Source organism: Trichomycterus rosablanca, chromosome 13 (genome assembly GCF_030014385.1).
Source record: "Trichomycterus rosablanca isolate fTriRos1 chromosome 13, fTriRos1.hap1, whole genome shotgun sequence".
Taxonomy (NCBI): domain Eukaryota; kingdom Metazoa; phylum Chordata; class Actinopteri; order Siluriformes; family Trichomycteridae; genus Trichomycterus; species Trichomycterus rosablanca.
The window spans coordinates 25,196,659-25,222,854 of record NC_086000.1 but is presented as its reverse complement, the minus strand read 5'-3'; the positions used below and the strand labels follow the sequence as shown (position 1 = coordinate 25,222,854).

General features: G+C 38.3%; 1 protein-coding gene across 1 annotated transcript in view; it reads left to right on the top strand.

Moving 5' to 3' along the window:
* Nucleotides 1–26,196, top strand: part of dph6 (diphthamine biosynthesis 6) — a 131,971-nt gene that overhangs the window by 63,042 nt on the left and 42,733 nt on the right. The window contains exons 6-12 of the mRNA XM_063007392.1: nt 192–253; nt 1,504–1,598; nt 2,471–2,564; nt 7,385–7,508; nt 9,928–10,053; nt 10,975–11,104; nt 12,609–12,783. Of these exons, the coding sequence (XP_062863462.1) occupies nt 192–253; nt 1,504–1,598; nt 2,471–2,564; nt 7,385–7,508; nt 9,928–10,053; nt 10,975–11,104; nt 12,609–12,783 (806 nt within the window). The remainder of the gene's footprint in view (nt 1–191; nt 254–1,503; nt 1,599–2,470; nt 2,565–7,384; nt 7,509–9,927; nt 10,054–10,974; nt 11,105–12,608; nt 12,784–26,196) is intronic.

The window sequence follows — 26,196 nt, the reverse complement described above, 5'->3', positions numbered from 1 at the left end:
TTACCCCCAGGGATGTGTGTACACAATTTGCAAAGTCAAATAAATAGTAGCTGGAGCCAAGTTGTGTACGAATGCGTATGTGTACGTGTTTTTGTGTACGAGACAACGAGTTTGAGACGCTCACAGTCTACACAGTCTTTTCTTGCTGTCATCTTCAATCTGTGCTTTGTGCTTGATGTGTGTGCTGGCAGGCCTCGACCCGGGAACACATTTGGGAAAAACTCTGGCAGAGATGGAGTCCTATCTGCATCAGGTCAGGACCTACACACATACATACAGTACAGTGGTATGAAGTTCAGATATTTACATACATCTTATGGACAAAAGTATGAGTTCTGGACATTCCATTCCAAAACCATGGGCTTTAACATGATGGATGGATGGTTGGTTGGTTGGTTGGTTGGATGGTAAGGGGCCTTTCCCAAACTGTTGCCAGTAAGTGGAAAGCATATCATTATATAACAGATTTTATACACCAAATGTCAAAACAGTGTTGATCAACTTGCATGTTTGGTGCAGGAAAACTGTGGTGATTGCACCAAATTGGGAGCCCTGGCAAATACTGTGAGGTTTAGTTAAATTTTTGTGAATTTACGAATATGAACTGACCTTTTTCAAAAAGTTTTGCCTCATAAGGACATCAGTGCATAATTTTGCATGGAATATCTGAATTGTGTAACTCTGCATGTACAAATGTACTTATTTATACACTGTGAATCAACTTTCAAAATTCTTTCACTGTTGGACAGAACAACTGTGTCATTTTACTAATAATATTTATATACTATTTAATATTGGTTACCATGACAACCTTTTGTGTTTCCGCTCAACATCAGCAGACGACAATGTTGTAACACAAGATAAAATGGTTTTTACCACTGAGGAGAGAATTTTAATGAAGAACTTGTATCTGCTTAAAGGTTATAAACTGTAAGAGATTTTTTGCTGAATTTCCAGTGAAAAACTGGAAAAAGGAAGAACTAAGAAACTGGTAGCTACGAAAGTGAAGCGGCCAACCAAAAACCATGTTCACCTATGACAGAATAGTCCAAGTTCAAGAACTGGTGCTCAGCCAAGAGGACAAACCTCAGTCCCATTGGTCAACACATTAAATTTGTAAGGAAACTGGACTCAGCCAGTCGTAACTCTAGAATTTTGAAAATTGATCAACATTTCTCGAAGTTATGGGCTAAGGTACAGAGGTCACTTTTTTGACTCGCTGTTGAATGAAACAAGGAGTCCAGGATTACTTACTTGTTTTCTTGCAATTAAGCTATGTAGAAGATACACTTGAAATAGCTCTGTAATTAATAACATTAAATACATTTAGATCTTTTGCATTAAAAGTATAGAAATTTTGACAAAGTTAATGGAAATGATGGAAGTAAATGTGCAAATTTATCTACCGAATGTAAGTTTCCTGTACTTTAAACTGAGTTGTTACTAGATCGTAGGCTATAGGCTTATATTGCATTTATTTTATAAATCCTATTTTGTTTACAGCTTTCAAAGAAGTATGGAGTGCATATCTGTGGAGAGGGTGGCGAGTACGAGACCTTCACTATTGACTGTCCACTTTTCAAGAAGAAAATTGTCATGTGAGTTTTTACACACGTAGTGCTTAATTTACTTTTAGAAACGGTTCCAAGTGACATTTTTGACACCCTGGAAATCTATGATCTTTATCTACTTTTAGATTGTAATGCTTGTGACATAGTTGTAATGACAGTCAAACTAGACAATTTTATTGGTGCAAAAACTTCACCAGCCGCAGTTAATAAACCACTGAGGAATTAGGAAGTCATGCTAAGTTAAATGGCATTATAGAACTTTCTTTATCCAAATAATTTTAATCTAAGAAATTATTGAACTCTTAAGACTATCCAGAGGAAGATGTTCCAGCGAGTGTTTGTTAATTTATACAAGCAGTGAATCTGTAGAGGGGTGGACTAACATGCAGCTGTTTATGTAAAAAATCTTACTACCCTGATAGGAGGCTGGTTTCTGAACTAAGGTATTTTCTGCATTTTGCAATTGAAATGTGCGGCACATTGCAGATTATGTAATAAATACAAGGGATCTTCAAAAAGTTTCAGCACTTTTATATTTCTGTTAGAAACAGTGAGGGCGGGAGTAGTAGTAATTGGTCGTGTCTGAGAGACTGAGAGAGCTTATAGACTGGATTTAGCTGATTTCCACCTTTTTGGACACTCAAAAAAGCTTTAAGGGGAAGAATATTTTAATGTGATGATGATGATGTGAAAGCAGCAGTGCATCAGTGGCTATGAGCTTAACCAAAAAATTTTTTGCTGATGGCATTAAAAAGTTGGTATGACGCTGGAAAAAATGCTTCGGAAGGTGACTATGTAGAAAAGTGATGTCATTTGTATTTGAAATTCTTAATAAATAGAGTTCTCTCTATATAAAGAAATGAGACTTTTAAGGTTTGTGTTGTTGCGTGTTGTTGCAGTGATGCGATGGAGACGGTTATTCACTCAGCTGATGCCTTCGCTCCGGTCGGTTACCTGCGCTTTACACAGATGCACACGGAAAACAAAACTAATGTGAGTGTTGCCTAAAATAGTAAAACTGTCATTTTATTTATTTCTTTTTTAAGTTTTGCCAGTGTAACATCAGAGATCATGATATCTATCGCTTTCATTTTTGCTCAGTTTTTTTTTTTTAACCTTCTAATTTTTAACCTAACAACGGCTTATTTGGCACTTCTATCAGTACTTTTTATTTATTTTGGTTTTGTCTGTTTCACTGGATTAAGTTAGGTGCTGCTTGTGGCACACAAAAGAAGTATACTCAGCAGCAACTCCTTTAGGACACCACCACATTGCTCACATTTACACTTTAAACGCTCTACCTGTGATACTCATTTGCTAAAATCGAAATTGAAATTAATTAACACTGAATAAAATCTAAGCAGCTTTTTAAAAAACTGTTACTTTTCTCAGTGTGTGAGAAGTTTCCTGAAAGCCCCTGCTGGTTTAAAGTAAAAAAGAGGCAAACACTTTGAGGTACTAATGAGAACTAGCTTCAGATGCACATGCACATGCTCTTTTTTTTTAGTTTTTTTCCTTCATGTCCCCAAAGCTGCCTGCTTTGAGCTCTGCAATATTCCCTCCTCCCTAAAACTAGGCCTGGTGCAGCAAACATGTCCAGTTGAATTAAGACTCTGAGTTAGGCCTGTGAATGCACACTGGCTGTAATCAGCTTGCTGTTATGAGGAAGATGTTTGAGGCAAAGTGAGAATATAAGATACAACCGGGGGTGAGATAGGAAGGGAGTAGAAATAGAACATGGAAAGCTTGTTTCAGGTCTTTGCAGAAATATCACAGACACACAAAGTGGAATCGAGGTCAAATATTTATATTTAAGTTAGGTTTGAAAATCTGCAGGGTAATTAATGTACTTCTCAAATTGTTGATTGATTATTTTCCACCACAAAAAGAGGTAGTTCCTGGTATGGTCCAGTACCAGCACCATCATGTTATTCATTTTGTTACTGTAATAATTAGGGTCCTACTGAATTCACAGGAAAATGTGCTTAATTTACAGACCTTGTTCTTCAAAAATCACAGATTTCACAGATTTCTTTTAAAAAAGTGCCACATTTAACGGCAGTCATTAAATAAAACTCATAAATTGAAAGAATAAATCGAAGCTACAATACACAGCACAGCCTACCTTAATGGTTGAATGTAAACCTAGAACACCCAGCAACTGTTAGAGGCTTCATGTTTTTTCTCAAAGACGAAAATACTCGTCTGTTTTTTGAACCTCTCCATATCCAGCTTCCACAGAATTGGGAGTTGGGAGTTTTCCAAACTCACTTACCCGAGTCGTGTTTTTAGCTGCTTTACACTTCAGCATCTTGGACATTTTGACTAATTGATTGCTAACTGAATTGTCGTAGGATTGCTAAGACCACCTTATAGTGATAATTAACCAGTAAACGTGACACTTGAACATTAAGCGAATGAAAGTTACATCGCTAAGCACAAACCTTAAATTTTGAATTTCACATCAAAATGATTTTTACAGCCGTGAATTTGGTAGGGCCTTAGTAATAATTAAGTCAAGGTGTTGACTTGACTAAGCTAGCAGTCAGGTAAAGAGGCTTTATTGTCATTTCATCTACATATAAGTACATACTGAAATGAAGCAACGTTCCTCCAGGACCAGGGTGCAACACAGAACACCAGCAAAACAACACAATAAACACAGTGCAGATTAAAAAAAAAAATCCAATAAGTACAAGAGACATTTCTAATCTAAAAGTAATTGGGGGGATGGGACCAAAGACAAGTGTAGTGGTTAGTGGTCTATTAGAATAAGATGTGAACAATGTAGGAGTTTTGAATATTATTGTTGGGAAAAAAAGCTTAGCCAGCAAAAGTAGTTTAGGACCAACATAAACATTTCGATAGCAAAAACTACAACTCAAACTGGGTATATTTTCCATTTAAATAAATAGATTTACAATTAAGCTTTAGTGGTCTCAAAAACCTTAATGGCACATTGTATTGACAAATACAGTAATAGTGCTACAGTATTAATGCATTTCAGCAAAATTAAACTGGTTATTGCTAAAAGCCATGAAAACATCTATCTCTCAACATGCATTTAAAGGTGCTTAATCATGATGTTTTCCAGCTGTGTCTGTATGCTGACAGGTTTTAATGGAGGGTACAGTATGTTCTCAAAAATGTCCTTCAGAATTGCTATTGTTCTTAAGCCATGCATTTGTAAACAGGTGATTATGAAACCCACTGGTGCTTGAACTGGAGGAAACATGAGCTAGTTTGAAAAGTTTGCTGGTTTTCTGAATGAGCACAAACTTCAGCACTAGGACTGTTTCAATGAATAATGGTCAACAGTTGAGAAAGTGCAGGTGCGACATGGTGGTTTGGGAGAGTGACTTTGTTGGTGTTTCACACTGTGCTGTGAGGGTAATGTAGGGTATTGGAGTGTTTAAAGCTTAGCTGGGGGTAAACTTTGACATGACTACACTTTTTTGAGTATAATAGGTGTTATTAGGTATCAGTGCTCTCATCTACTCCACAGATGTATTTTATGCTCAGGAAGCTTTAAATAATTAGGAGCCTTCAAAGAAACTGTTATCTTTCATTGGATGTTTGATATTAATTGGCGACAGAATCATTCAGTCGTCCAAAGTTTGTTTACTATGCTCAGACTCCTATACTGAGCTCCAGTCTGGTTTTCCACTGGCGTGCAATCCCAGACTACTTGTCTCTTTCTTGAACTCATCCGGTGTTGCGGCCCTTTTGGGCTTCACTGCAGAACTGCTCTGGTAGAGCAGATTGTCCCAGAGGTGGCGTGAATGAAAAGAATTCAAGTGCAAGATGTTTTACTCAGGGTACAACAAAACTATGGCTGAAAAGCCACTAACAAAAAAGGGGATAATCACACATGAAATAAAGTTGGCCAAAATAATGGAAACAAACTCTCATTAGTCTTAATGCATAATTCCCTCTGATAAATAATATTCTCTAATGAATAATTTATTTATTGTAATTGTTATTCTGTTGTGGTTTGTTTACTGGTGCATTATCCCAAACAAACTACTAGTCCTAACATTACATTCACAGTTTATTTGACTCTTTATTTCACAGAACATTATTCGGGTCAGTAACCCAAGCCATAATAATCAAATAATCATTCTGGCAGATCCATAGCAGCAGGGTCTTCTTTGACTACTCTGAATAGCTCATTGGTTTGAGTAAGTGAGTAAATGTGTTAGTGAATGATGCTCTGCGATGTGTTGGCAATCTGTTCAGAGTGTATTCCTTTAGCCTAGTGTTTTACAGCTGGCACTGGGTCCAAATGGGTACAAAAAAACATGAAGAAACCAGCCTTCTGATTACTAGTCCAGAACCTTAATCACTGAGGCCATAGGTGAGGAGCCACGGTAGCTCGGTGGATATCACTGTCGCCTCACAGCAAGAAGTTTCTGGGTTCAATTCCCATGTGGAGAGGTCCGGATTCTTTCTGTGTGAAGCTTGTTTTTTTTCCCAGTATCTGTGTGAGTTTCCTCTGGGAGCTCTAGTGTCTTCCCACAGTCCAAAGACATGCAAGTGAGGTGAATTGGAGATATAAATTTGTCCATGACTGTGTTTGACATTAAACTTGAACTAATGAATCTTGTGTAACGAGTAACTACCGTTTCTGTCATGAATGTAACCAGTGTGTAAAACATGACGTCAAAATCCTAATAAATAAATAAAAATATTATTTTTATAATAATTTAACAATTATTATTATTAAACTTAATAATTAGTTTATTAATAATAAGATAATAATAATAATAATAAAATATTCTTAAATTTTTTTAAATTAATTTTAACAGTTAGAAGTGGGATGAGAGTTTTACTTCTATAATAAATAGAGCAGACTATACTTGTGCTCCCCACTAAGTGTATACTGGGTCACAGTGACACTGCGCATCCCCCATGGCTTCCCAGCAAGTGTTGTATTTGTTTGTGTTTTATATTTATTTTAGGAGAGATTTTTAGGGTAGCAGAAAGGATATGTTAGAGGCTAGTTTTATAAAAGTAGAAAAAAAACCCAGCCTGTAAGGGTGGCTCCTGCAGCACAGAGCCGAGAGAACCCAGGCCTCATCGAGGGGAGAAGCTCCCTCAGCGCTCAGTCCAAAATACTCTCCATCAGCCTGACAGATTCACACTGACACCAGCTCTGGAGGAAAGAACAGCAGCGCGGGAGAAGGAGGAGGCTGAGAGGAGGATGCTGGGGGTGGGGAGGTAGGCCGTGCCCCTCAGTTAATACTAGTCAAGCTCCTATCTGTACAGCGCTGAGAGATTGGAGTACAATTAATTTAATTATCATACGGCCAAATGCAGGTGACAGCGGGGGATTAAAGTAATATGAAATATTTATTGCGCTGTGTTCAGCGGACTATGTCAGGTAATACGCATGCCTTCGGGAGGGACGGGCATTTTTTATTTATTTATTTAATTTATTTATTTTGCATTTGTTTTGCAGACAGTAAAATATTGTACGGGTCGTAAAAGTTAATAGATAAAAAAATGTTTCTGAGAAACCATGAGCATTGCCGAACTCGGTCAAGACTTTTGATTGGCATCTTAAATGCACTTAGAATATAAAAAAACATGCCCTCTGCATGTAACTCATGAATATGTGTTTTAAGCACATTTTCCATATTCATGTTTCTTATTCATTCACCTTTCAGTTATTTGGGTGTCAAAAAAGAGTGACATGCACAGTGCACATGCAGCGTTATTGAAAAACTAATTACACAGGCATTGATGTTGGCTGTTTTGGCTGCTTGCAGAGCCTTTCTGCTTGATTTATTCCTGTATGGACTGTATTGCAGGGCTCCACAGAGACCGCTCTTCCCCTCGCTGGCTGTCCTTGCCGGAGTGCCATTGACGAGATGACTGAGGAGACGGTCCATGCTGATAAAGCACAAGACGTCCAGGAAGAATTTACATCAAATGGTGACCTTAGCTGTCATTCTGGGATGGGTGCATGTTTTGTGGGAGCATGTGCCGCATGCTTGAGGGTACAGAGATGTGTCAGGTTCTGGTTTTATGTGCATTACATTCCCTTTGCTATTGTGGTATTTTTTTTTTGTCTTTTGCACAGCTCTTATGTTGTTTTAACAGTATATGTATTGCATTTTAATATGCAATTATTTGTATTTAGTAAGTAAATTATTGGCACCCTTGGTAAATAGTGAAAAATCTCACACTAAACATGAAACTCATAATTAAATTGATGTGAATGCTTTTTCTAAACAAAATGTAAATAAAAGAATGTTTCTGTTTACTTTACTGGAGTTTCATGACAGAGTGGCCAAATTACCCTTTTTATTAAAATTAAAACTATAAGGAAATACACAAAACAGAATTATTGACCTCCATAAATCAGGCAATGGCTATGAAATTGCTTCCATATTATTAGTAAATATTGTTGGCATATATTCACAGCTAGGCCAATAGTTAAAATGTTTAAAACTCATGTCTATTTTATCTCAATGCACAGTGTGGTTGACAGTAATTTATAGAGTTTATGGTCAGAGATTTGCAAAATATAGTACTACATGTCAACTACATGCCAAATAAAAACCCTTTTTTATTGGTAGCACAGCGGTTAAAGTACTGGGCTGGACTGGTTTAGCAGAATAATTTGTCCAAAGTGCCTTACAGTACTATGACAATATACTATCTGAGCAATTAAAGCTTAAGAGCCTTGTTTAAGGGCCCAACAGTGACAGTGACTTGTCCAGTACCTTAACTGCTAGGCTACAACTGTCCTTGATCAGTAATCAGACTAGTGATCAAAACGTTGCTGGATTAAGCCCAACCACTACCAAGTTACCACTGTTGGTCCCCTGAGCAAGGCCCTTAACCTCAATTGCTTGAATTGTATTCATTCATAATTATAAGTCACTTGAATAAAGCAAATACTTTATAATAATTAATAATTTTGCAAAAGACCATAAGGTTTAGAATGTAGAGGACTGGAGTTTTTGTTTGTTTGTTTGTGTATTAGGATTTTAACGTCATATTTTAAACTTTGGTTACATTCATGACAGAAACGGTAGTTACTCATTACACACGGTTCATCAGCTCACAAGGTTATATTAAACACAGTCTTGGACAGTTTTGTATCTCAAATTTACCTCACTTGCATGTCTTTGGACTGTGGGAGGAAACCGGAGCTCCCGGAGGAAACCCACACCGACACGGGGAGAACTCCGCACAGAAAGGACCCGGCCCACCCCACCTGGGGATTGAACCCAGGACCTTCTTGCTGTGAGGCGACAGTGCTACCTATTTAGCCAGTGTGCCGCCCCTTTTTAGTGGTAGCTCAGCCGTTTAGGTACTGGACTACATTTTTACATTTACATTTTTGGCCCTTAACTTCAATTGCTTGACTTCTATTTATTCATAATTATAAGTCACTTTGAATAAAACAAGTAATAAAACAAATACTTCGGGAATTACCTTACCTCCTTTTCAGTTTTGCAAAAGATCATAAGGATTGGACCATAGAGAATTGGGGTAAGGTCATCTTCCAAGGAGATTCTCTGAGGAGTCCACTTTTCTGCTTAGTTCTGCTCATGCAATGATTCAACTTAGATCTGGAGATGCCCACATGCTACTTTTTCTTTTTCTTGCACCCAATGTAAAATTTGGTACAGTATCAGTGATAATCTGGGTTTGCTTCAACAAGACTGGAATCAGGCTTATTATGTCTTTGTGATGGACACATATCCAGCATTTCAACACCCACATTCAAGGTTATTCTGGATAAAACATGCTTTCTTCTGCTCTGACAATGTTCCCAATCTCAGAGGATTGTTTTTCTTTAGCAGGACTCAATGGCTACAAATTTACAAAGACATACTTCAATGTCTTGTGAGAAGAGAGTCTTGTCATAGAAGTCATTCTGTTGTAATACCATTTGTTTTTGAGATGGGGTGTCCAATAAGCTCACGGTCAGGTGTCCAGTTTTTATATAGTCCTTTTTAGGGCGGCACGATGGCTCGGTGGGTAGCAATGTTGCTTCACAGCTAGAAGGTCCTGGGTGCAATTCCCAGATAGAGCGGTCAGGGTCCGTTCAGTGTGGAGTTTGCATGTTCTCCACGTATCTGCGTGGGCTTCCTCCAGTAGCTCCAGTTTTCTTTCCACAGTCCAAAGACATGCAAGTGAGGTGCACTGGAGATACGAAACTGTTGAATCTTGTGTAGCCAGTAATTACCTGTCCTGTCATGAATGTAACCAAAGTGTGTAAAACATGACATTTAAATCCTAATAAATAAATAAATTCTTAAATTTAAAGTATTGATTGATAAGACATATTTTTTTGATTATGTTAACCCTCTAATCTCTTATTGTTTTTTTGGTAAAGGTTGCGAGCTCACAAGCTCAGTCAGAAGCTCAACGGGTTATCAGTGGATCTCTGGTATTAGTGGACACTCTTCTGACCACACGGATATTGAGAGTCAGACTCATCATGCTTTCACTTCACTGCAAGGTAACAGGCTGCTCTTTTTATTTACAATAAATGTGTACTGACACAAAAAATGAGAGTTGAGAGCGAATGAAGGAACAAGGCTGCAGAATTGTAGTTGCTGCCGGGCATTTCGCTGGCGTCTCGGCCTTTCTTTAAAGCTCAGTCCCACTAGAAACCGTTTCACATTGCAGAAAGCTAACAGTCCTTTGTTCCACTTTCATACATTTTTCTCCTTGTTGTGTTAGCAAAATGCACTTTTAAGAGGTGCGGCGGCCTATAAGTGGCTGCTTTCTATTCGCTCTTGCCTTTTAAGCGAGGGTGCGAGCGCAGCGTGTGCGACGGACCCCGTCCATCACCGCGCAGGGATCGCGAGCGCACCAAACGAGGACAGACAATCGAAATTAAACTGGAGGAATAAAACCGCTGCTTCAAAACACCCACGTGCTAACACGCAGACGGAGCATGCTCGGCTTTCTTCGCCTGCAGAACTTTTAAAGTGCAGGCTTTCACAATAAAAAAGAAAAAAGGGTGAAAAAAATCATTGTTCCTACGAGAGGCATAACATGAAAAGCATATTTAATGTTTATCGTCTTACATGGCAAACAGCCTCACAGTATTGAGACAATATTAAACAAGTTAATATTTAATGAACATTGCTTTGTATGAGCTAACGCTGTGAAGTATACAGTGTCTGCAAAGGGGAAAAAAGCAAACTGGATGCTGTGTGAAATTATTATGGGGTTTCAGGCTTTGCCTCAAGACCCAGTTACTGCCTTCTTTGCTGTACAATTGTATAAGCGACAAAAATCAATATTAAGAATCTCAATTTTTTTATCTCTTATATCTTTGTTCTAAAGAGACGAAATTGGATTCCAGGTTTGTTGTGATGATTGTTGTTTACAGTACAGTTGTAGAGTTATTTGGATGCATGTTTGTTGGTAGGTGAATTGCAGGAGAGGGGATGGCAGTTAAAGCACGTCGTGCTTGTTCACCTGTATGTAAGAGACATGAAGGACTTCGGGAAAGTGAACTCAGTGTACTGTACTTACTTCCACCAAAGTCCACCAGCCAGGTAAAATAAATCTAATACAATATACAGCACATCATATTCTCAAACACTGTTTACTCCATATACTGTGTGTACATGTAAGTACCCCCTTTAAACCCTATGTTCTGCTAAATTGGCATTTGAAGTTTAAGCTGTTGCTTTTTTTTATTTGCACACATCTTCACAACACATCTTCTATCCATCCATTTTACCCATTTACCAACTTATTTATTTATCTTTTATTCTATCAATCCATCAATTTCTCTAGTTTATTCATTTATTCATACATTCTGGACAGTGGTAGCCTAGTGGGCAGAGCTTTGGGCCATCAAACAAAAGGTTGAGAATTTGAATCCCTGCTCTGCCATGCTGCCACTGTTGGGCCCTTGAGCAAGGCCTTTAACCCTGTCTGCTCCAGGGGTGCCAAGCAATAGCTGACTCTGCGCTCTAACCCCAGCTTTCAAAAAAAAATTAGCTGGGATATGCTAAAAAAGAATTTTGTTGTACTGTACATTTGTATATGTATATATGACAAATAAAGGCATTCTATTCTTCAGCAATGTGTTTATCCACTCACCTGTTCCTGCACTTATATCCACTCCATAAACATTGATCTGTCCACAAATTAGTGTGTCGTCATCCATCCATCCATCTATTTATCCAACTGTCTACTATATATCCAGCCACCCATTCTTCTGCCCAAATGCTCGTTCATCTGTCTGCCTCATCATTTGTTTATCTATTAGTCCATCTATCCATCAATTTCTCTAGTTTATTCATTCATTCATATTATCCATCATATTATCCATTTACCCATTCATCCTGCAATGCGTTTATCCACTCACCTGTTCCTGCACTTATATCCACCCCATCCACCTCCACAAATTAGTGTGCCCACTCACCCACCCATCATCCATCCATCTGTCTACTCAACCACATATCAAGCTACCCATTATTTTGCCCAAACACTCATCCATCAGTCTGTCTCATCCACTTCCACATCCAATTATAAATCCAAGTGTACATTTTGTTCTATATGTTTTTTTTGTTTGGTTAATTCTAATATGTTCAGTTTCTAATAAATATAAACTGTGCACTTATATTAGTAGGTAATGTTAAGTTGATTGAGTTTAATCCATGACTATACCCATGACTGACTATAACCCATGACTATAAAATTTGGTGTAAAGAAGTGGCCTGCAACAAGCCTTGACCTCAACCCCACTGAGCACCACTGGAATGTATTGAAATGTTGCTTGCAGTCCAGGCCTCTAACCACACATATGCTCTTTTGACGGAATTCACACAATATCCAACAGACACAGTCCAGAACCTCTTGGGAAGTGTTCCCAAAAGACCAGGGGCTGTTATAATCTCCAAGAGGGGACCCACCCCATATTAATGTAGTCTAAATTAATGCATTTTGAATTGGGACATTTAACTAGCTCATGGTCAGGTGTCCACATATTTTGGTCATATAGCGTAATGGTCTTTATAGTGTTAATTACTCTTTTTGTCTGGTCTTCAGAGTTTGTGTTCAGGTTAGACTACCTGTAGGTCAGTTCCTGCAGATGGATGCGTTGCTTTATGACTCGGCTGTGGCTACTGAGGAAGGCTGGCTCCAACACAGACACACGATGCATGTTCAGAGTATTTCTCACTGGGCCCCTGCTAACATCGGGCCCTACAGCCAGGCAGTACAGGTAAGAACCTGCTAAAAGCAATTCTAGTATGCTCTTCAGGGTCTACTGTCTATGACTTCTGTGTGCTGAGACCGAAAGAATCTGCTACTGGTCAGTGTGAAACTCATACTTAAACTCTTAGTAGTGAACTTAAAGGAATGGAACTTATGAAAAATGAAACCTTTGATAGTGGAACTATAACCTTTGGTTGTGGAACTAAAATCTTTGTTAGTGGAACTGTAAACATTGGTTGTAAAACTAAAACCCTGATTATTGGTACTATAACCTTTGTTTGTGGACATAAAACCTTTGTTAGTGGAACTATAACCTTTAGTTGTGGAACTAAACCTTTGGTTAGTGGAACCAAACCCTTTGTTTGTGAAACTGGAACCTTAAATATTGGACCCACAATATTTGCTAGTGGAATATGGCTAGTAGAAATACAACTCTTGCATATTAAACTGAAATGTTTTGCAGTGAAACTAAACCTTTTTTAGTGGAATTAGACTGTATCCAAAATGTAGACCCCCTGATTAGAGTTCTAACCGGTGTTTAAAATCATATAAAAATTCTATAAAATAAATTGTGCTTTCAACATTTAGCTACCTTAAAAATGTTTAAGGTTTAACTTGTTTTGTTTAAGCATAACTGTGTACTCCTTAGCTTAAAGTGAAAGGACCTTGAGTGGCCTCCACAAATCCTTGACACTAACCTCACTGAACATATCTGGGAAGAATTGGAATGTTAATAAAACTATACATTAGTAGTAGGTTTAAAATCTTGGCTTGTGGGCCTGGAACCTTTGCTAGTGGAAGGGATTTTTTTAGTGGAACTAAAACCTTTTTTCTTGGAAATGAATTAAATTGCTAGGAGAAATTATTTGTTTCTAGTGGAACTATAATGGTTCCTTGTAAAACTTAAACCCCTTTGAGTTCAACTTTAACTTTTGTTGTAAAACTAAAACTTTTATAAGTAGAACTAGAATCTTTGCTTGTGGGTATATTGTTTTCCATTCTGATGTTTAATGTGAACATTACCTAAAGCTATTCTATCTATATCTATCTGATTTCATGCTTTGTGTTGCTGTCACATGATTGTCTGATAATTACATAATGGTACATGTGTTTCTAATAAATTATCCTGTGAGTGCATGATTGTAATGATACATTATTATGTAACATTTAAAGGCTGAAGAAAACAAATGCAAACTTGGTGTATGGTGCAGCAGTGTTTACAGACATCTAAACATTCAAGTGTACATTTCTCAGCACTGTTTGTATCTGTCCTCCTGTAGCTTTGTTGTAATGTGTGTTGGGATTAATGGGACTTGCTGTAAAACAGAATAGATAATGTAACACTAAAGGTTGACTCAGGAAGTGTAAGTGTGGTTGCACGCATGTTTGGCACTACTGTTTACCCATACAGGGAACTGGATTAAACTTGTCAAGATACTGTCAACAACACAAGTGTCCATCTCATCACTGAAGCCTTCATCTATCCTCAACATTCCTCTATGAGTGAGAACATGTGTGCCTTGGTCTCCCCCGCGTTCAGATCCAGTTTCTACCCCACATTGATGACACATTCAATGTTAGCCAAAAATAAAGCCATAAAAGCTGGACTCACTACACTGATGTAATCTGTGGTTTGGGTATTGTACATTTTCTGTGAGCGGTGCTGTGAACTGTACTGTTTCTGTGCATTTTCATTTGCGGCATTTAGCAGACGCTTTTATCCGAACCGACTATTATGACTGAACACAAATTGAGCAGTATTGGGTTGTGTCTTGCTCAGGGGCCCAACATTTGTAACTTGGCAGTGGTGGGGCTTGAACTGGCAACCATCTGAATATTGATCCAATATGTTAACCGCTGAGCTACCACTTCCCCACCGTAAATACTCAGTGTTGAATTGGTATTTATTTAGAGTCTAACATGGCAGAAGTATGCAAAAATTAAAGTTAAATATTAATATTAAAGTTTGATTTTATTTTTACCTTATTACATGCTTGGGAAAATACTTTGTCAAAACAGTAAAGTATTTTTTCATACTGTTCCCATGCCCAGCCCAACAGCCTCCACTATTTTGGAAAGGCTTTTATTTCCATCTTATCTTTTAATTTAAATCCCCGATCATTCCCCCATCTGTGAATGCAAACACAGATATGTACTCAGTCAGAAGAATTAGCTTAGCTAAGATCACACAGCTTACCAGCTAGCATTAGCTAAGAAGCTGTAAATGAGAGAAGGGTTTTGCTAACTTAATTAGTACTGTGCAACTGTGTGCAAAGCAGACTATCGTAACAGCAGCAGGCTGGAAGTGTGTGATGAGTCCCAGATGACCTACTACAGTATTAAAGATTACGCCTAATTAGTGATCTAGTCATTACTGTTTTGATGACTCTTTAGCGTGTAGCATGTGGATTGAAACACAGCCCTGGGGTTATTCTGAGGTGCCATACGGTTGTCTAACCTCAAACCTTCTGTCTACTTGCTTTTAATAATCTGGATTTGGAGATCTTCCAGTAATGCGGAGTTGTTTAATAAAGGAATTGAGCTTGCTCTTCTGTGTGTGTGCGTGTGTGTGTGTGTATATGTGTGTAAATATAAGTGTAAATGTGTGTAAATGTAAAAGAGCTAGAGGGCCAAGTTAAGTCAAAGGATAGATTGTATGCATTTACATTTTCGGCATTTAGCAGACAGTTTTATCCAAAGCAACTTACAGTACTGTGTTGGGCTCAAGGTCACCTTAACCATTAGGCTACAACTGCCCTATAAAGTTATATATTGTATTAATTGTATAGAGCTAAGTATATTTGTATAGAGCTTTTACAATGGACGTTGTCACAAAACAACTTTACATAAATCCAGGACCAAAAACCCTTGATGAGCAACCCGAGGGCAACAGTGGCAAGGAAAAAGTATAGTTTTGTTTTTGGAGTTGATGAAATAGATGGATATGTATTAATACAATTATTTTAACAAAAGTAATATTAAGTTAAAAGCATAATTAGAGTTTATCTAATTATGCTTTTAAGTCTGTTGGTAGGTTCTGGACAGTCACTGCAGATTCCTAACACATCAAGCAGGGAAGGTCTCAAACCTACAGGCTTCAGCCGTATGTTGGTGATGGGGTTTCACATCGGAGCCATCTCGGAGTAAACACAGAAGTGGTTAAAGTTTGATACAAACACAATCATTAATTATACGATGCCAATAGTGCAGATTATAGCATGGGACTCTGCTTCCCAGAATATTACAGCTTAACAGAAAGAGAGAACTTCCCTGGTTTGTAAAGACTAATCAAAAACCCGAGTAAATAAGTGAGGCTGTGAAGGCTGTGAGTATAAGAATCTTTTATTCTAGAAACTCTAAGTAGCACTGCAGCTTGTAAACGTTGTAAACATACTGGGTTGTAGTGCTCAATAAGCTCACTTAAGTACTGTGGAGCCAGTCCATGTTTGTAGGTTAGTTAAATAATTTTGTAATTAATGCAGCATTTAGTTGTCAGCCAGTGCAGAGATGATAGAATAAAAGTTAATATGATTAAACTTACTAGTTCTAGTTAGCACTAGAGCTGCTGCTTTTTAACCAACTGGAGTTTGTTCATGGGTCTACCAGAGCATCCACTATGAAGGGCATTGCAATAATCTAACCTTAAAGTTATAAGCACATGGATTGTGGCAATATTAACTCAGATGGAAGAAAGCAACTCCAGTAATAATACTAATGTCTGCATTAAAGGTGAAGTCTGAATCAATAGCGGTGCCCAAGTATTTTACAACTGAGTTAGGAGTCACGGAGAAAGCATTAAGATTTAATACCAGATTAGAACATATTCCTTGCGGACCTGGGTCCGACAAGTAATGCCTCTGTTTTATCTGAATTTAGTAGATGATAAGTTACATGACATCCAGTCTGTTATTTTATGAACACAATCTTTAATCTTACTGATTGTGTTGATATATACAACAGTGTCATCTGCATAACAGAGGGAACTGATGCCATGTTTATGCATGATTTTTCCTAATCATAGCTTGTAGAATGTAAATCATAGAGGTCCCAACACTGACCCCTGTGGAACACCATAGTTTACTTTTGTAGTTTCCGAGCATCTGTTATTTGTAGCTGAAATAAATAAATTCTTTTCCTGCATATTCCAGTTTCCAATGTATGGCACCCCTGGAGCCTAGAGAGTTAAGGGCCTCACAGTGGCTACATGGTAGAGCTGGGATTCAAACCCACAACTTTCCAATTGACAGCCCAAAGCTCTGCCCACTAGGCTACCACTGTTCATAGTAAAGCACACACAGAGTACTTTTACTTAATTTTTCCCACCACTGTTTATATATACTGTACATTGACCAGTACAGAGCAAGGCATTGTAATATAAAACTTAGTGGCTAATCCTGAAATTACAGATAGTTAGCATAATTTTAGCAATTCAACAGCTCAATCATGGGTAAATGCGCATTCTGCACCCCGTCGTGGCTAACATCCGATGCTCCGTGTTACATTTGCTAAATTGGAAAACTATATTAACAATGTCCTAATGCAGTAGACAGTTTCCCATATTGATACAATTACCCCCTTGCTGTGCCCATGCAGATGCGATGCCCCCTACGTCGCAGTCTTAATGAGAAAGAGTGTTGTGGTGCTGATGGTGCAAGCACATTTTTAACCGACAGCCTTTATGCCGCAGAGTCTCTAAGGGAATTGCACTCGCAGCCCTCCTCCCCTGCCCAGAAATAATTAGTGATTAATTGTTAAATCCCATTTAAAGGCAAGGAGAATAGCTTAGCTTAGCCTGAGTGCTTTTTTGGCATCATAATTATTTCCACAGAAACTGTCAGATTTTCTACATTTTCTACTGCCATTTTTTTTAATTGACATTTTAAAAGGATATTAAAAGAGTTTCCCTCTCATGAATTGGTTTTGTACAAACACCGCTTGCAGACTTTTTAATGTGTGGATATTGTAAAGGTTTGCTGAATGATGGACCTAGTATGGCAGACAGTTTTCAGAAGAGGAGTATGGAGTTTGATATGTTACATGCCATTGGCTAGACGTGTTGTCTGCTCAACCTTTTATTATGAATTGTGAAAGAATGCTGATGTTTAGACGTCTGACAGATTCTTATCAGCTGTGATTTACGGAATCAGTTAACCTTTACAGTGTTTTTTTGTATTGCTCGAGGCTTTCAATGTAATATGGGATCATTTAGGTGACAACTGCAGAGCAGAAAACAATTGAATTTGCTTCTTGTTTATATTATTTTTTCCTATCAGTTAGACCCTTGATTAGGTTCTCATGATACATTTAGCCTAATAATCATGATGTCGGTAATGAGAAATTGTGAGCATGTGACAGATTTTATTGTGGTTGTTGCTCTGTTTTGAGGTGTCACTAGGAGGTCAGTGCCAGCCAGTTATAGCTAATTTGTTTGATAAGCAAAAGTATGTGGACACCTCACCCACAGTTTAAAAAAAACTGCCACTAATTGTTGGAATATGATTGCAGGCGTTTTCTCACAGTCTGTGTTTCAGTTCATCCCAAACATGCTGGATGTGGTTCAGATTGGGGCTTTTTCATGCTTTTTAGGTGCATTTTCATGCTAAACAGGAGAGGATTATTTCCCAAAAAATTCTCTAATACAGGGGTTTTCAAACTTTTTTCCAAGCGATCAACATTTTCTCCATGATTTTCTACATGACCCAGGCAGGCACGGTGGCTAAGTGGGTAGCACTGTCGCCTTACAGGGTTTGATCCCCAGGTGTGGCAGTCCGGGTCCTTTCTGTGTGGTTTGCATGTTCTCTGCGTGTCTGCGTGGTTTTACTCCGGGTGCTCCGGTTTCCTCCCACAGTCCAAAGACATGCAAGTGAGATGAATTGGAGACACTAAATTGTCCATGACTGTTTAATATAACCTTGTGTGAACTGATGAATCTTGTGTAATGAGTAACTACCGTTTGAATGTAACCAAAAGTGTAAAACATGGCGTTAAATCCTAATAAACAAACAAACAAACATGACCCAGGCAACACAATGCGTCTTACTCTCTATACAAGATGTAACATAAAGCCTCCACAAGGGAGCGTTCGCATACAAGTTTATTTAATTATTATTATTTTTCTCTGCGACCCATTTTTTCCGGCTCGCAACCCAAGGTTTCATTGACACTGGTCTACTATGCCATACTATGATGTAGCTGTAGGATTTCCCCTATACTGCGACAAATCAGTCAAGCTTAAACCATTTGTAACAAGCTAGATCCGGTCTTTGCTCAACCCTAAGTTGTCTGTCTGGCTGTTTGAGGATAATGCAAGATCCATCTCTCTGAAATATGTTTTTCATATCATTTCATTTTAATAATTTCAACTGCTTTATCTCCTTTCTGTGTGGAGTTTGCATGTTCTCTCCGTGTCTGTGTGGGTTTCCTCTGGGAGCTCCAGTTTCCTCCCGCAGTCCAACGACATGCCACCTCACAATTGGAGATACAAAATTGTCCGTGACTGTGTTTCACATTAAGCTTGTGAACTGACGAGTTTTGTGTACTGAGTGGCTACCGTTTTTGTTGTGAATGTGGCCGGAGTGTGTGGAGCATGATGTTAAAATCCTAATAAATAAATAAATAAACTACTTCATCCTGGTCAGGGTTGTGGCTGGTCTAGTTTTACCTAGAAACACTTGGTGCTAGTCAGAAAAACACTAGACAGAGTGCCGATCCATCCAGGGCAGGCTTTAGGACTATACTAATCAATGAAAAATATAAATTAGCTAATTAAATGACTTGTCTGTCATGGTGTGAGGTTGGGAACCAATTTGTGGCTGAGTTGTTCTATACATATACAATAACAGCACCACCAGCTGACATAGCAGAGCCATTTTTATTTGAATAAAAAAGCTGTGAAATGTCAGAGCATTAACCAATACACTGTATTTCCTAAGCCCATGAATAGTAACATTATTAATGACATTGCTCAGTTCATATTAAGCTAAGTAAGAATTCTGTTTATTCCTATGTTGTCTTTTAAAGACACAAGAGTGTCATTGTTCATTTTTTTCTCTTCATATAATATTAATGAACTTTTTAAACCTCTGGCCATAAACAAGCTGTTCTGTTATTAAAAACTGTGAATTATTTAAAAATGTCAAATTTCTTGGTTCACACTACTGCCAGTGTTTGTCTAGGGTGATTGTGGTTGTATTATTGATTTGCACCTTGTTAGCAGTGAGTGTGACTAAAATAGACATGGTGTCCACATACTGTTGATAATATAATGTGCAAACATAAGATTATATCAAAATAAGTAACATTTTATGCTTCTAGCATCACGCTACAATAATATTGATGGGATTTGTTTATTAGGGAGGGTATTCTGTATTAAGAGGGGGAAAAATCAATTTTCTTTCATAACAGACGATTAAGCTTCCATATTGGCAGATGGGTAAAGTTGACCCGTCATTAACCAGATTCTTGGTTAACAGCATGAGTCCCAAATTGCCCATCCCGGTACACCTTCAAAATTGATTGGCTGTTGCACTCTAGATGCCTATCATAAACTCGGTTATAACCTCAGACTTCTCCACATCCTATTAATTTAGGAACAAACAAAAGATGTTTGGTGCTGAAGGTGCAGCTGCTGAGACATACCAGAGTGTAAATAATGGTAAATGCCGTACCAAGGGACTGGACCCCCGAAATTCTATTTACTAATCCAATTTAAAGCCTAGAAGGAGATGTAACTGTGGTATTCTGTGTTTGGGGAATACGTGTATTCTCTTTCTCCATTACGAGTGACAGCTTATTCTACACAAACCTCACATGGCCCAGCAATCGGATTTGCATTGGATTTTAGAAATTGTGAAAGTGGACTGCTGCACAGTGGGGAACAGTGGATGTGACTTTCACAATTAACGTCAAGGGAAGGAACTAGTCTCTGTAGTGGTACAATTTAAATAATCTTTGTACACAGACTAAACATAATAAAACAATGAGCTAGACTGACTGATCATCTTGTTACTATGTAGAAGGGTCAAGTTCAGTAGCCACATAAAGTAACACCACTTAACAGTGTACAGCATTTAATATAAACTAAATAATCCTGTATATGGAAGTTGGTGTGGACATTTAAAAAGTGAACCAGTGTGGGGTTTTAAGACTTAGCGTTTCAGTTTTGGGAACCAAGAAAGGACTTCATTTACCAAAATTCTAAAGTCAAAAAGTAAAAAAAAAAAAAAAAAAAAAAAAAAGTAAAGTGTGATAGTGTATGTGTACAGTTTAATATATAGTGCTTTTATTTAGTTGGGACGTTGAAGGATTACTAATTGGGACCAAAACATAACAAGTGTAATAAATCAATGCTATAATTAAATGATATGTTTTCAACGTTGCAGCAACAGTTAAGGGAGGACCCTTTCCGGTTCCAGCATGACTGTGTCCCTGTTCACAAAGCAAGGTCTATAAAGAAAGACATGAAGAAAAGCTTGATTTAAAGGAACTCCAGTAACCTGCACAGAGCCCTGACGTCAGCCCCGCTGACCAGCTTTGAAATTAACTGGAACATCAGTTTCAGACTTTCTTGACTTTCCCAGCCATACAAATGTGCTTTGTTCTATTTATTTGTGCATTTTCTCCCTTTTTCTCCTGATTTAGCGTGGTCAATTTGTCTTCCACTGCTGGTAAATCCCTGATTGCATTCGAGGAGTGTATATTGCTGCTCACGCCTCCTCTAATATGTGTGCAGTCCTAGCGGACCCCTTCTTTTTGCCCATGCTTTTGCACAGGTGCCTCTATCTGCTAACCAGGGTCCTTAACACACTTAGTCCGGTCATCCCACTCAGCAGACATGGTGGCCAATTATTGTCTGCCGCAGGCACTGCCAATTGTCAGTGACAGAGCCGAGATTCGAACCGAGGTGTTCAGAATCTTGACGCTGGTGTGCTAGTGGAATAATGGGTGCCACAGATGCGCTTTTGACTAAAATTGCCAGACATATGTCAGTCTTGTAAGAAGTCTTCTCAAGTGGCTGTTGTTAAAGCTGCAAGGATCAAAAAAGGCTTGTTTTTTAAATCAATGTCCAGCAAGCTCATATTCAAGTGTCCAAATGCTTTTAGCTGTATATTGTATCATGTGTAATGTGTTAAAGGAATGCTTTAAAGCAAATCTTAAACATTTTAGCAAGTGAAAATGACACTCTACACTAGACTTGCATGTTTTTGTTGTGGTGAAATTTGCAATCAGAAATAAATCCACATCTGTAGCAAATAAAGTTACCGGTTGAAAACCAACCATTTACAGTAAAATGCCTATTATGCTAGAGCAGGACATTTAAATAAATTTATTTTTATTAATCCATCAGTTGTTTTTACAAGCATGCTACCCCATGATTCAGCTCCAGTCATGCAAATATTTCACAGAAAGTCTAAATAAAAAAAAAAATGCACCAAATTTTATTCTAATTTTATTTCGACTGGTTCTGGAGGCACTTGTTTAGTTTTTATTTTGTTTGAGAATTTTGTCAGTTTAGTTTAGAAATACACTTGCAGTTTTAGGTTTGGTAAACTATAAAACCTCAGTAACAATATTATATTGTCACACTTAATTACTGTTAATGATTGTACAAAAAATTGCAACAAACTATTGAGAGCTCATATTTTATCAGATTGCTTTATTTCTTAGTTATATTCAGCAATTTCACTAGAGTAAATGCTAATACTTCTTTTTTAAAAACACATCTAAAGTGTATGAGCTCCAAGTCTGCCTCAAAAATCAGAGCAAAGTGTTTAATTAAACAGGTCTTTTAAATCCTCAGTGGTATAGATGGGTTCCTACACAGAAGGAAAGATATCCGGTGTGCACAGATTAATTAGAATGTTTAACCTCATTTTTAATACAACAAAATTAATCCTATAAAGCCTGTAATCCCTGAGGAGGTGCTCATCAGCCCCTGACGATCTCTCATAGACATAATCTATTAAAACGGTGCTTTTATCTCGCCTAGGCCTTGTCAAATTTTATGGATTTTTTCATAAACACGGCCAATACTTCATAAATGTCTCAATTTTCTAGTCTATTACCATTACTTCAGAAGCAGTTGATAAAAGAGGCAGTCATCCATGAAATAATGCACCAATAATATGAACTGCTGGAGGCTAAAACAGTAGGACGACTCTTCAGCGATCTATTTGAAACAGTGTTATCAACTCGGACTAAAGAAAGAGAAAACGTCACCAGAGAGGAGGCACGAGAGAAAAACAGTGTTATGGTGCAATTGGGATGAAGATGAATGAGGGATTTGTTTTTTATGTTATTGCCGCAGCATCTAAAAAGCTACAGCTATTCTGGTTCATTGTTTCCAGCATCGATTAACTATGTAGAGTGTGTTTACATGATCTTGATCTGCTTAATGATTTGATTTTGGCAGTTATTGGATTATTTAAATGCTCATGTAAACATATGTTGTGATATCCTAAATGGTCTGTAGGCAGCTATAAGATTTTATTAAAAAATACAATTAGAGCCACATCTTACTGCACTATGTTAAATATTTATTTATGTAATTTGTCAAATATGTATAGACACCAATTTGGTCATCGTGATTAACATTTTTGGCTTTTCATGACTGACATTAAAATACAATGCAATTACATCCTAATAATTTGCCAGCAATAGGAATTCAAGCAGTGGGCTCTCTGGGTGGTGGAGTGTTAAATTATGCCAGCCCATTAGCGCTGGGATCCAGAGTTCAAATCCCCAGCGGTGCTATCAGCCAGTCAGCATCTACATACAAACACGAGTGGCTTTGTCTTGAAGGAGGGAATCCTGAGACCCCGTGGTGGATGGGTGTCCTGTTCGTGGTGTGTTACTGGACCTACCACGATCCCGACCAGAAGAAATTAGTAGTGAAACATTCAAATGAAATGAAAAATTAATTTAAGCAGCATGAATGTTCAAGTTTAAGAGTGTCGTATTGTCATTTTGGCTATGTGCACGTACAGACAACGTTCTTCCAAGACCAGGGTGCAACAGGACACAAGTGCAAACAACACAATATAAAAGTCCTATATATATACATATATAAGTCCTACAATAAACACGAGGAACATTGTAGACCTCAAAAAATAAAAGGATGTGACCAGTACACGGTCCTGAGTAAATGTAAAGTGAAGTTGTGTTAAAATAGAAGCATACTAGGGCATGCTGTGACGTTTAGCTATATGTCATAGCTATGACATACCTTGATATACCACATACTTTGATATACAAACCCTACACTGTTGTTTATATAGCATCAGACATATTTAGTGATATAGTCACTGAGTGTGAGATATTTTAATTGTTATGTATTCATTGAAATGTCAAAGTCTAGGGAGGAAGACTGTGTGTGTGTGTGTGTGCGCGTGTGCGTGTGTGCGTGTGTGCGTGTGTGCACATCATTCCGGACCCCATGAGTTGAGGAGTCTGATGGCTTGTGGAAAAAAACTGTTGCATAATCTAACAGTGAGGGACCGAATGCTACGGTAGCTTCCTCCAGACAGCAGGAGAGTGAAGAGTCTGTGTGATGGGTGCAAGGATGGATTAAGGATAGTCTGGGCCCCTGGGCAAAGAGTTGCTTGAAATTGCTTGAAACTGCTTGAAATTGCTTGTCTTAAATTTAAATAATTGCTAAATTAATTTGTGTCTCTGCGCTTAAGAGAAATTGAACATAATAATTTTGAAACAATACAAATTCAGAAACATTAAGTAAGGGCCTGAATCGCATATTTGCAACAAAACGTCTGTTATGAAATATGGTAGCTTGCCTGGCAATTTGTAGGTCCCTAGAAAGTCAAGGAGCCATGGTAAACGACTTCTATGGAAGTCAAGGGCCCCATAGCAGGGGCCCTCGTGATCAAGGGCCCTCTAATGGTATGCCCTGCTCTTCTCTAGGGCCCTCTGGTAGGGGCTCTCATAACCAGGGCCCTCTAAAAATATGCCCCCCTCTTTCCTAGGACCCCTAATAGCCAGAAGTCGAAGTCAGAGCAGTGCCACAACGCCTCATCCATTTTCATAAGGGGCCCAAAAGCATGGCTAGGGCCCCCAAGAGGCCCTGGGGTCAAAGTCCCTAATAGTCAGAGGATCCTTAAAATGGAGGGCCCTCAGAAATAAAAATATATTGTATCATAAATGTTGATAGGCATCACAAAATGTTTTGGGCCAGGGCCCCCCCGGGGCCCCCTGACCTCAAGGGCCCCTGGGCGCTGGCCCCACTGGCCCGGTCAGTAATCCAGCCATGGATGGGTGTGAAGGGTATGTGTATAGGGCTGAAAGGCTCTCCATATTCTTATGACTTTATCAGATGACAGAAATTAAATTAATTTATTTATGAAGTATTCATTTGGACATATTAAACAGAAACAGAATGGCAGTCTATAACAGGGCACCACATTCTCACACATTCACATATTCACTCACACAGGGGCAGTGTAGAGCAGTCGGTCCATGCTTTTGGTAACCCACACAAACAAAAAGAACATTTTTCACAGATGTTTCTACAGACAAGTGATCTGGACAAGGCACACAGTTCACCAGCCATACCATGACAAGTTGATACAGTTTTATACAGATTGTTTTGTGGTTTGGAACAAGACCTAAGTCTTAATGAAAAAGAGGTTTAAGAATGAAAAAATTATGTACAACTTGCAAGACTCAGAACTGAATATTAGTACTACACAATCGATTCACAGCTAGAAATGTCCAACATTGGTTGGAAGAGCATGACCAAGACTTCCCAGTACTGCCCTGGCCCCCTAATTCCCCAGACTTGAACTCAATTGAGCATCTGTGGGACCACCTTCATCGTCGTGTTTGCTCTATAGATCCTCCTTCACGCACCCTCCATTCATGGCTCCAGATACCTGTGACAACCTACCAGGACCTTTTGAGTCACTCCCAGCCCGTCTAGCTGCTGTCCATGCTGCACACGGCAGTACTCTGGATATTAGCTGGCAGTCATAATATTGTGATTGACTGTGTAGTTTAAGACTAGTAACCAACCAACAAGAAATACATAACATACATGTACCGTATATGTTTTTTTTTTGTAAAATGAATTTCCCATTTTATTCCCCTCTTAAATTTAGTATTTAAGAATGCTCTGTTCTGTACAGTCATACAGGAAGAGGCTGCTTCACTTGTCAAACTGTTCTTTACTGTTGTTTGGACAGAGAGGGAGGGATCTGTGATTTGACATAAAAAAGTAACAGTCAAAAATGTTCCATACTCATACCCTATACAAGTTTTAAGGCATCATTTCCAAAAACACAATACTTACTCACAGCTCTGCCTGGGCTTGCTCAGAAATATGGACTTATTCTTTCTTTGGAAGCTGATGAACATACATTCAGATGCTGTGAAGTTGTATTTAAGTGGAATGTGATGACAGGCTGCCCTG